Source organism: Labrus bergylta, chromosome 10, assembly GCF_963930695.1.
Source record: "Labrus bergylta chromosome 10, fLabBer1.1, whole genome shotgun sequence".
NCBI lineage: Eukaryota > Metazoa > Chordata > Actinopteri > Labriformes > Labridae > Labrus > Labrus bergylta.
The window spans coordinates 18,317,879-18,330,255 of NC_089204.1; the positions used below are offsets into that span (position 1 = coordinate 18,317,879).

Sequence of the window (12,377 nt, forward strand, 5' to 3'; positions counted from 1 at the left end):
TTGATATAATTGATGATGATGATGGTAATGACGATGGTATTTGTTTGATAACGACAACTTATAAGATGGCTTCTATACTGATTAGAGCTCTCAAGAACTGCCGTCAATGTTGTGCTTTGCCTCTGTGCAATGCCTGTCAGCACCTGTGTGTCCAATCGGACTCAAAGCTGATCGTTTGCTCTTACTGACATTGTTCCCTTTTTTCTTGATCCTTGCTTGTGTTGTACTTACTCTCTGATGTACATCGCTTTGGATAAAAGCCTCTGCTAAGTGAATTGTAGAATTGTAATGACTTGTATGCAGCCTAACATCTTACTGACAGCCCCAGAAAATTTTAAGCAGCTTACATTTTTCTGCATTCTGCTCAGTTTCGATACACCAATTTGTGTCTTTACTGCAGAACTGTATGATTCTTATCAAGTCTTTTTGTCCTGATTGTGTCTTATACACAATAATGAATGTATTCAATGAATACTTTTGTCACTTGTTTCTGCACTATTCCAGCCCTGCAAAGTTTCTTTAGCCTATTTATTTATTTGTAAATTTATTTAATTCATCTACCAAACAATACAATTAAATAAACATACAATCTCAAATCTTGAATGAAAAGGCGCAGAAAGAAGAGTAAAACTTATATAATCTGCCCGTCTTTCACAAGACATTAATTAATAAACCACTTAATTCAAAAATCTAATTTAGAATGACATTATTTATTTTTTGTTTGGGCACTAAGAACAGTGCATAAACCACGAGGCGTCTTACTCTCTCTTTTATTGATAGTAAGAGCATCTCCTGTACCTGAGCGCTCTGTCACCTCAACTGCTGTTATCAGGGTCGGACAGAGCTGAGTGCGTGATTGGTCAAGCAACGGAGAGAGAGGGGGCGCTGAATGAGAGCGTAGCAGAGCAGGCATGTTGACAATCCTATGCTTACCTTTCACATCATATAAGGGGCTACATTAAAAACTTTGTTAAAAGCAGTACCCTCCAGATCTGTGTGTACAACTTTTTCTTAAGTGAGCGATGATCTTCATTTTGTGTTTGAGGTCTGAGATCTGAGGCTCTCTGATATTATTCAATGTTTCTTTCACGTTCTCTCGGTCTGTGAACGGCTTTGGATTTCAAATACAAATACCTCTTAACATCACTTTTTGTTGTTTTTCAAATTACTGACAACAGTTTGCCCACAGGCAAAGGGTCCTTCAGATAGGACGCAGTGCGCGCTGAGCAAAAGGGAAAGGAACCATTGCGCGCAACGCATGTCGAGGCAGGGCATGACGAACATTTGCGTGGAGGAAATATTAAAGAATAAAAGGCTAAAAGTAGCATTTTCCACAGCTAGAGAATGTAGGCAATTTGGAACAACAATAATACATATTCAAAATTGTAGACTTTTCATTATATAGAACCATCAGCATTAATTTTATTGACACTGTCCTCTGTATTCAGTGAAAAGACAGATTGACAAGGGGAAAAAACTGGGGCAGCCTTCTGCTCAAGAATAAAAAACAAAAATTAAACTTTTCAGAGATGAACAGTGTCTGCAAAGATAACAAAGACTGAGGTGTAGACAGAGACCCCCTCCAAACATACAGACACACACATACAGAGGCAAACATCATGGGATGGCAGGTCTTCAGAGGCCCCTGTTACAGTATAGGGAGTCAGTGTGCTGGCGTGGCCCACCAGATGCCCCTTCCGGTCCCTGCCAGCTCTCTCTGGCACACTGATGCTCTCCTGGCAGAGACAGAGAGGACTGTCCCTGGATGGAAAAGGCATAAGCAGCCCACAACATGGGTCAGGGCCGGTCAAACCTCCAAGCTGGCCTGCACAGGTACTGTACTCTGAGCTGCTGTGTTGTGAAAGAGTGTGTGAAGGGGAAAGAGGTTCTGTGAAAGAAGTCGCTTCCGGATCAAAGTCTTGTGTCTGGGCTGCCTTCCTACTTCTATTTCCTGCCTGCTCTCCTTATGTCTCCTCTCTCAGTCTTGTCTTATCCTGCCTTCTTCGTCCTCTAATCAATTCTTCCCTTGCTCGTTTCTTCTCTTTCATCCTCTCACGGCCTGTTCCCTCACCTCAGGAAAAAAAGAGGAAAAGAACGCTGATGTAGGAAGGTAGGTATTTAAGGTGTTTTTGCAGCCCTCATTTACATTATAGTCTTATTAACATGGTGTGTATATGTGTGCATGCATGCTTTGATTGAATGTGTGTGTGTGTGTGTGTGTGTGTGTGTGTGTGTGTGTGTGTGTGTGTGTGTGTGTGTGTGTGTGTGTGTGTGTGTGTGACTGACAGACAGACAGGCAGAGCTGGAGAGCAGCCAGAACAGCATATGTTGTACATCTCGCCAATAATAATAACATCTCACTCACTGTTAATAATGGACCAGGCAGAGTGGACGTGTGTGCATGCTAACAAACACAATAACAAACACAATGAGAACATGTGACATAAAAACATTTTTTTTTTACATAATTATTTAAAAATGTAAAAATCTGCAAATGCAATTTTATGAAAAGATTCAGAAATACACTTTATGTGAGCTAATATGTGCTAGTAATAACGGTGAGATTCTGCAGATCCAGATGCTCGTATTTGATAGATGCAAAAACAGCTTGGATTGATTAAAATATATGCTTCATCGTCCAAATTGTATACTGATAGGACTACAAAAATATATATCCAATAATGTAATATAATGCAATGTAATGCATTTTGAAATTCTACCTTAGCCTGAAGCACTGTGCTCAGACTTTACACAGTAAAAAAAAAGTTAAATAAATACGTCAAAGGATGAGAAGGAATCCAAATTATTAGTTTAAGAGTTGTGAATATCTTTATGAATGATACACATTTTTTCATAATCTAACCCTGTATTACAAAAGTGATATCATTAGCATCCCAGATCAGGAATCCTGCACCTTAAAGCCAACAGTTTTAGTTCAGTTGTTATCATTAACAGTTATAATAAAGGGTTCTTAATGTAGGCTGGAACTTTTTATTTTTCTGATATTAAGTTTCTGATGAAACAAAAGATGAGGATCTCATGTACAACTCCATCTGTAAAGGATGTTTACAGTAATGGGATTGTTCAATGAGACCAGGTGAGAAGAAACTACAAACAGCTGCCTGTGAGTTTCCACAGCAGCTAAATACCACAGAAAGCTGGTCATTAACTGACTAAGCTCACACACTCGGCACTTAACTACTAATGATGGAGGCGGCTGCTTCAGAGAGTGCAAGTCAACATGTGCGTGGAAGTGAATAAGAGAGATATGAGTGCTATTTTATGTGTGATTCTGTGTATGTGTGTGTGAATTTGAGCATTAAGCCGGTCACCCCCATTGGCAGATGCAGAGAGGAGCTCGGGGAAGGCATCGTGCCGCCAGCTCCAGATATACTATTGATTGGTACGGCTGGAGGGATAACACTGGCTTAGACTGCTGGGAGACTGTCAGGCACACACACACGCACAGCAGATGGAATATTTATCCATCCTCTTCAAATTCATAAAGTTGTGTGAGTGATGCCATCTAGGAGACGTTTGGTGTTGTTTCAGTCCCTGCACCTTGAGGAGGGACACACACATACACATCACATACACACACTCACACAAAGTATATGCTTGTCCCCCTTTTGAAATTCAAAGGAGGCTCCTTTTCGATGCTCATCAACAGGGTGGATCACGAGTCTTTCCAAAGAAAGGTACAGAAATACATAATCAGAGCTGTCCAGTTGGTTATGTATATGTATGCTCATGTCAGTATGTGCGATGATGTATGTGTGTGTGTGTGTGTGTGTGTGTGTGTGTGTGTGTGTGTGTGTGTGTGTGTGTGTGTGTGTGTGTGTGTGTGTGTGTGTGTCCTGGGACCAAAGAAAGTGGTGGCAGCTCGGTTGCAGGCAGGGAGCAGATTAATCCACACAGAGCCAGAATGCTGCCCCACAGCCCAAGGCATGGAGGCATTGGAGTGTGTTTTTGTGTACATTGCAATATGTGTGGTTATGTGTGTATATTTTAGAGAAACACAGGATAAATAAATAAATAGGACAAGACTTAAGAAGCTACGAATGATATAAATCAGCAGTAGAGAAGTGAGGAGACGAGCACTGATGTAAAGCAGCCGTAAGGGAGAAGGTCTTGTCTTGTCCTGGTCCCTGATGGGGCAGCCATGTGGCAGATAGATTCTGCTTGCGGGACGGGGTTTTGGCAGCCTGGACAGGACTAGATGGGTTGGGACGGGCACACACAGCCTGTGGCTGTACCAGCTCAGATACCCAGCAGGCTACAGGGAACACAAACACACAACACACACACACCTCACATACTCGGCACAGTGAACACAAACTCACACATTGTTGGTGTCACACAGAGACCTTCTATCTCAAGAGTGTCATCATGTGGAAGTCAATTTATGTTGACACTGTTCCATTTTTTCCATGTTTAACCAATGGCTAACAAAACAGTGTCAAATAAATACAACAAAAAAAAGAAAATAAAAACAGAGACAAATACATGGAAATCGTCCAAGTCCATCCCCTATAACACTTAAGAAAATATTGAAATGTGTCAATCACAAAAATTATGAGAAAAATATGAAAAAAAACAGAGAAAAACACTCTCCATGTGTTTTTTTCTGATCCTGTTCCATCCCTTTGAGAGGACCTTACACTGCTCATTGTTCATTCATCTCACACTAATCTTATTTTCAACTGTCCTCAAAACGGAGAATAACACTTCAATCTGATGTTTTTCAAATTCAGATGAAGAATAGCTGACTTACAGTACAGTGTAGCTGAGTATCTATGTGTGAGTTACTTTAGACGCACAGCAGACACAAACCTTTTTTTTCTTCACTTCTCATCTGCCCTATTCACTGACGGCAAACACCGTAACTGTCTGAATTTCACTTCCGTAACCCTGATATATTTCCTCTCCTTTCTCATCTTCCTCTGTCTTCAACCCCACCTCCCCCTTTCTCTTTTTAATCCCGGCTACTTTGCATCTCTGAAACTTGGCTCCGAGCAAACTGTGTTATTTTTACACGCGGGCGGGCAAGCAGAGCGTGCGGGCGGGTGAGTGGCGGTGGCGGCGGTGGTGTAGATTTCCAGGTTTTTTCCGAGCACCTTCCTCCAACCTCGCCCATCTGCCGCCATCTGCCTCGCTTTAGCCCGCACTTTCTACTGAAATGACACACACAGCATACACGCGCGCACACACGTAAATGCACATAGACGCACATCCTGTGAAAAATAACCAACAGCTTCCAATCAGCTTTTGGCACGCAAAGGAAGGGACTCTAAAAAAAAGCACAAAATGCTTGGCCAAATTGTCCCCCATACTTTTTTCAAGTAGGATATACACTATGCTTCTACTCTCGTGCCTTCATCTCCACATCACCACTGCTCGGTCTACAACACCCACAGTCCTACACACTCTTGCCAGTTGATCTGCTGGCCTTCCAGTGAAGAAGTGCTGATGGCTGGACAGCGGATGACTGCAAAATTAAAAAAAAACTCTTACAAGATTGTAGTTGTGTGAGTTTGTGTGTGTTAGCTCGGTGCTGTGCCTTTCTTTAATTCAACCAACACCCTCATTCACACGCATGAGCTGCATATTTACAGTTCATCATCATTTTATGGAAATTATCTTCCTGTGAAATCTGAAAATGAAAATGTACATACATAAAATCCACTAAAAGAAGGTTTCAAACATCTTTACGTAAAGCAGGGTATTATGTGTAAGGGATTCACATCATGTTTAAAGGTTGAAGTGTATGTGTGTAGATGCCTTCACGTACTTTGAAGCCTGTACATGAAAGTCGGCTCATGCAAATCTGCACAATTTACACAACTTACCATATAGTTCTTGAACGTATGTCATTTTAAAATTGATATCTGCAATGTCATCTGTAATACACTGTAGGTAGAGCAGGACATCATTGTGTCTAGTGTGGCTGAATGTTTAGGTTAGACGGATGGTAACAGACATGACAAACTAACAGACATGACAGCTTATGATTGTACCTGCATATGATGGAGAAATGGCAGGGAAGTGAAGAGATTCTAAGAAATCTGCCTTTTGATTTATAATTGAATGCAAAATACATAACAGCAAAAAAAAAAAAAAAAAAATCGTATAGCAGCTCCTCCTGTCTCTTACTACTTCTCCTAGGATAGTCGAGGGAAATGTGTTGCATCAAACAAACAAAATTCTGGTAGAAAATGGTGTGACATTAAATATAACTTTTAAAAATAGCTATAAAATAAACAGTAAAGTATGAAGCATTATGAACATGACCTAAGAATTGTAAGCGTATGCTGCAGGTGTACCCTTAATTTTCTACATAATAGGTAATCATTATACAAAAAAAAGTACATGATGGTGAAGATCAAAGCATGAAGGGACAGAGTTATGCTGAGAAGAATTGGAAACACACTTTTCATGACTTAACTTGGGTAATGAAAGAATTATTGTATAATATTTGAATAAGAAAAAAGAGGGTGTAGAAGTTCAAGGTATGAGAGAAAAATAAGAAAATAAGATTTCCAAGAAAACCGGAGATAATAGAAAACAGATAAGACCAAAACAAAGAAGTTACCTCAGGTGCCAGGTACTCTGGCGTGCCACAGAAGGTCTTCATGGTAGCAGCGTCTGTAATGCCCTCTTTGCACAGGCCAAAGTCAGTGATCTTGATATGGCCGTCTTTGTCCAGCATCAAGTTTTCCAACTGAAAGAAAACACAAAAATTGCTGAGATCCAACTTTCCCTGTGAGAATATAAAAAAAAATCTGTGAAATATAAAACTGTAATCCTAACAATGCGGAGTGTAGGGTTGAATTAAGAATTGAAGAAACTGGAATTCAAGAGATGTTTTGTCAAATGTTTTTGAAGACTTTTTAATTATTCATAATTCATAACTGAGAATCAAAAAAACGTTCCTGCTTCTGCTTTGTTTACTGACTGAAATACTTTCTCTGTGCAGTGGAGTCAAGGTCTCACCACTCTAAAGAGGTGAGCAGGGACAGACAAGATGAGAAATACGTATTGCATCACCCCACATAATGGCAGTACACACACGCAGACACACAAACTCTAAGCAGAGGAGGGAAATAAACTTCAGGCATGTAGTGAAGCCACTCAACCTTTTAATTTTAATGGCTGAAGTGTTTTTCTCGCTCTCAATCTGCTTTTTCCTCCTTTCTGTTTTCTTGGCTGCTGTGAGCAGGGCCGGGGCCAAGGCTGCCAGGCAGACTCTCAGACAGAGCCATCTACCTCTCTACCTCTGTGGCATCAGCACCCCCTTCCTCCCCACCCTCATCCACCTCCAATGCATTTTTACTGCTTCATGTCTGTGTGAGCTTGTCTCTGTCCTTCTCTTTAATTACTACATGTCCTGAGCTACTTCTCTCCTCCTGGCGGAAGGGCGCTTAAAAAAAAGTTTTTCCTATATCTTCTCATCACTCTCATCCATGCCCCCCAACCAGCCTCCACTCTGTGTTTCTGTTTACCTTGAGGTCCCGGTACACAATCTTGGCTGAATGCAGGTAGTCAAGAGCTGAAACAATCTCGGCGCCGTAGAAGCGTGTGCGCTCCTCTGAGAACACCCGCTCTCTGGACAAATGGAAAAACAGCTGCGGGAGAAGGAGAGAGGCAAAGAGAGGGTGAGAGGGAGAGAGGATGGGAGGGAGGGAGAGAGAGACAGAGAGGGGAGAGACAGCAGGGACGGCACAGCAATAATTACTGATTTATTGGAGGAAATTAGCACAACACAAACTGGCTGCCCGCACCATATTGAGATGATAGATAGCGGAGGGGAGGGTGAGCTGTGGGTGTATGTGGAGATGGGGTTGAGTGGGGGGTGGGATGGTTGCCTCGGTGGAAGGCGGGTGGAGGCGCTCGGCAGCTGGCGCCTCATCTAGAAGTCCCCCCCCCCCCCCCCCTCAGCACACACACACACTGTCATACCTCTTCCACGTTACCCTCTGGGCTTGGTTGGCACAGTGCTGGCATGGAGTTTGGTGACGGGGGCCAAATCAAGGGTTTAATCAATACACCAGTCTAGTTAAAGACAGGCCGACCGCCGCTGCCGGCACCACTACCACCAACCCCTCCCTATCCTCTCCCATCCCAACAGCCTCCAGTGCAGAACTAAAAAGTGGCCTTGCTGGCCTTTCCCCTTGAGCCTCCATCTTCATTGAATACATTCTCATATCTTTTTTGAGCAAGAAGCTCATTTTCATACTTTAAGGAGTACACAAGTTGTTTTTTTCCCAGGTGGCTATTCCCCAATCTTCTTGTTCTTCCGCTCACCTCAAAATTCCTTCATGTCTCTCTCTCTTTCTCTCTCTCTCTCTTTCTGTTTCTCCCTCCTTCCCTGCCCCTTAGTTGTCAACTTATCACAAAGCTACACATGTGGCACCAAAATTACACCAGCCTGCTGCGGCACACCAGTCAAGTCGTACAAATTACCCATGAGGCCAAGGGGCACACATCCCTCCATTAATTGCTCAGGGAGGTTTGCATATGGCCGCTGGAGTGATGCTCATAGACCACCTTGCTCAAATTTTGTCTGTGTGTAATGTGTGTGTGTGTGTGTGTGTGTGTGTGTGGTGGGGGTTGTGGTGAGACGGGGTAACACGACAGGTGGGCCTTCATCAGTGTACTGGCAGCTGTGACTGTGGCAGGTTTGTAATGGGTTGTGTATGTGTGTACATATGTGTGTGTGTGACTGTATGTGAGGCATCTTTGGTCACAATTTGTCCACTGAGAGAAAATGTTGATGTGTGTGTTGCTCTAAGTAAGCGTGTGTCTGCTTGAGTTTAGTGTGTGTGTACGTGTGAGTGTGTGTGTGTGTGTGTGTGTGTGTGTGTGTGTGTGTGTGTGTGTGTGTGTGTGTGTGTGTGTGTGTGTGTGTACGTGTGCTCAGGCCTGGCACTGGCTGAACTTCCTAACTAACTGGGAGGGGAGCAGGTGACAGTTACACTGAGGGAATGAACCAAGATTGCAAAAAACTGCCCGATTAAAAATCTGAGAAGTGGAGAAGTGGTGGAATCCAAACTCATTTCATCTCCGACTGTCATTCTGGCTATATCTGCCCCATAGGTGTGTTCATAAATAGACACGAGCAGGAGACGGATGGAACAGGAAAGAGAGACGAGGAAGCGAGCCAGAGGCCAGTTGGTTGGCAAATTAAATGTGTTACACAGCAATCGAACAGTCAAACTTTATCAGCTCTTTGAGTCTTTGCACGTTTCATAATTCTTTTGCTGAATTGCTGTTGCAAAATCACACATCGCCAATCAAATGTAATTGTGAAAAAACTGTATAAACCTGTAGCCATTTGCACTCCTGAAAATTTCAGAACGGGCTGCTCCTTTGGTTTATGTTTAACACTGGTATCTAAAACAATGGGCAGTTTTAAAAAATCTTGTAAAGTCCCAGACAAAAAAAACAACTATTCCCTGCTAATCAATTCTGTTCAAAAGCTACTCAGCTGTCAGTTAGTGAGGTGAGACTGTGGTTTAACTGGTATTTACAAGTAGTTCTCCAAAGACATCTGTGTGTGTGTGTGTGTGTGTGTGTGTCTTACTTCTCCTCCGTTCACATACTCCATAACGAAACAGAGGCGGTCTTTTGTCTGGAATGAATACTTCAGTGACTGCAAAGAGAAGCACACACATGAACATAGACAGATATTTGTGTCTAAATAGTTGTATCACCTTTTCAGTCCATTGATTTTTATGCCTGTCATTCTGTCTAATTGTGAACTTGCAATCGTGCTGTCACATGTATTCAATCTTACAGTACTAGCCAGAGGTCTGGTCCTTTCTAGTTAAAACAGCAGGAGGAACAAAACATGATCATTTATGTCTGTCTTTACTCTTTCAAAGAATGAAGGTTTGTGTGTTTTTCTTTGGAGGGAGAAAGCTGCTAAACAAAAGAACAGTTGCTCGGTATCTCTTTGTGGCTGCAGGTGCAACACGGGTAAACTCAAATATGAACTGTGATTGCTCTCACAACAGTGTGTGTATGAATATTGTGTAATAAAAATGAGTAGCTGCTAAGGTGTGGATGTTTACATCAAAGGCTAAGTGTATAGTTAACAGATGCACCCGTTAATGTAGAACAATATGGTTCCACACTCATAATTAGCCTCAAGAGACTTAGTTATGTATGGGATCAATATGCTGTGTGAGTTTGTGTGTGTGTGTGTGTGTGTGTGTGTGTGTGTGTGTGTGTGTGTGTGTGTGTGTGTGTGTGTGTGTGTGTGTGTGTGTGTGTGTGTATGTGTGTGTGTGTACGTGCATGTGCATGTGGCATTCACTTCTGCATATGTCAGTTAATTTGCATACATAAATAAGTCTAAATTTAAACAGTGTGTGTTTTGTGTACATGAGGTACTTACAGTGAGAAAGGGGTGTCTGGTGTTTTTAAGCACTCTGCTCTCTGTGAGTGTGTGAGCCACTTCATCCTGCACAGAGAGGGTAAAAACATTTTCATTTAAACAAATACATGAGATGGCAGCTGAAGAGAACTCCATGAAATGCATTAAATACACAAGATAATGACAGCAAACACTGGATTAACAATTGAAAGTAGTGAGAAAAGAAAACTTGGATATAAAAGTTGACCAACAGATGAACAGCCTCTGTACTAACCTTGGCTATGATGACTTCTTTTTTGAGGATTTTCATTGCGTAGTACTTCCCGCTCGCCTTTTCTCGGACAAGAATCACTTTGCCGAAGGTTCCCTTCCCGAGAAGCTTCAAGTAATCAAAGTCACTCATTGTCTAAAGATATAAAAAGAAGATTGATGTCAGGGATTCATCCATGCTTCAGGTTTATTGGTTCCTGTTATTGCCTTATGTCACCAACAGTTTAGCTGTATCATTTTAACCTATTGCCAATGCAGTGCCTGAAATTGACAAGCAAAACCTTGTCCAATAGCTTTCTTGGAGGAACATTATCATGTTTTAAAAAACACATTTTCGAACTAACAAAAAGAAAATAAAAAAACATTTTTTAATATTATATTTTACCATAAGCAGCCTTCATATAATTCAATTTACAACATGGAATATTTTACAAAATAAAGTTAATTAAGTGAATTGTTTTACTGTGCCTGTTGAATGGCACCTGTCACTCTCCATGGTCCAATCATTTTTTATCTAAAACACAGTCAGGTGTGAACCTCCCCCTGACCACCTGATATTTCTGACATCAATGTACTGACCCAGAGTTACATCATTCAAAACCTTTGTATTATGGGATATAATGCACTGTAAGGGGATCTAAGTTTACTTTAGGTTGTGTGGTTAATTTGTGTATTGTACTGTGCATTAAATCCACTTGTATCATACAACTGTGACACAAACTACAATTACAGAAGTCATTTTGTACGACTACTTTTACTTTCCAGAGCTCTTTAAATTACGTAAAACACTTAACAGTCCTGGTTGTTCCAGGGGCGATTCAGTGCTAACACAGAGCTTCTCTGTGAAGACCATTTCCAAAAGGAAGGTAGTCAAAAGGTGGTCACCTATTACATGACAATCAACACTTATTGTACAGCAGCAAATACATATTTTGTGTTCAGTCTGTTAGAGCAAGTATGTGTTTGTGTGTCTGAGTGAGTGTCTGTTGCTGTGTGTCACCTTTCGTTTGTGGTGTGTAGTGGAGATGTCCATCTCCTCCTCGACCATGTTGTCGATGTTGGAGGTGGGGCTGCACTGGATCCTTTCCTCCTCTTGTCTCTGCAGCTTGTCAGCCACCATCTGGATGGCCTCCGTCCACTCATCTCTGAGTTCACAACACAAAACAGGACAAAAATATAAACTAACTTTAGATACAGATTTCTTTGATGTTAGCATAGTCATGGTTACACATGAAACAGTAAGTTGTTTGATATTGTGTTTGGCAACTGTTACATTATCAACTTATAATTCCAATAACTAGGCTATCAGGCGCCCCAACTTAAAGACTTTATGAGCAAAACCAAACAAAACATAAATAAAAAACAGGTTCCAGCTTCTAAGTAAGATTTTTTCATTTTTTTAGCGATTATGGTAATTCAAAAACTTTAGGGGGGTTTAACTTGGGACAAAATTATGTCGCTTCGGCCTCAGGGAAAATATAAAAGGGTCTTACAGTACTTTCGGGCATTTTACTGAACAAATGATTACTTGAGAATTGACATGGACTTTGAAGTCAAAACATTTTAAAAACACAGTTCCAAACCAGTTCCAAAAGTGACAATTGTGGTACTTAATAAAGAGAAAGTGTAGAACGTAGTCTTTATAATTAAAGAATCAGTATAACAATTACCTGCAGTCCTAGTCATAATGCTGTTACTCATTAAATCAACATATTATCCAGATACAGAC

At 41.4% G+C, this 12,377-nt stretch overlaps 1 protein-coding gene across 7 annotated transcripts in view; it reads right to left on the bottom strand.

Moving 5' to 3' along the window:
- Positions 1 to 12,377, bottom strand: part of akt3a (v-akt murine thymoma viral oncogene homolog 3a) — a 59,803-nt gene that overhangs the window by 8,163 nt on the left and 39,263 nt on the right. For all 7 annotated transcript variants that reach the window (XR_010667006.1, XR_010667004.1, XR_010667007.1 and 4 more), the window contains 6 exons: positions 11,649 to 11,793; positions 10,653 to 10,784; positions 10,400 to 10,465; positions 9,584 to 9,652; positions 7,503 to 7,625; positions 6,593 to 6,721 (listed from right to left, as the gene is read on the bottom strand). Coding sequence is in view for 3 of the 7 variants with exons in the window: in XM_065959302.1 (XP_065815374.1) it covers positions 6,593 to 6,721; positions 7,503 to 7,625; positions 9,584 to 9,652; positions 10,400 to 10,465; positions 10,653 to 10,784; positions 11,649 to 11,793 (664 nt within the window). In the remaining 4 variants the exon portion in view is untranslated. The remainder of the gene's footprint in view (positions 1 to 6,592; positions 6,722 to 7,502; positions 7,626 to 9,583; positions 9,653 to 10,399; positions 10,466 to 10,652; positions 10,785 to 11,648; positions 11,794 to 12,377) is intronic.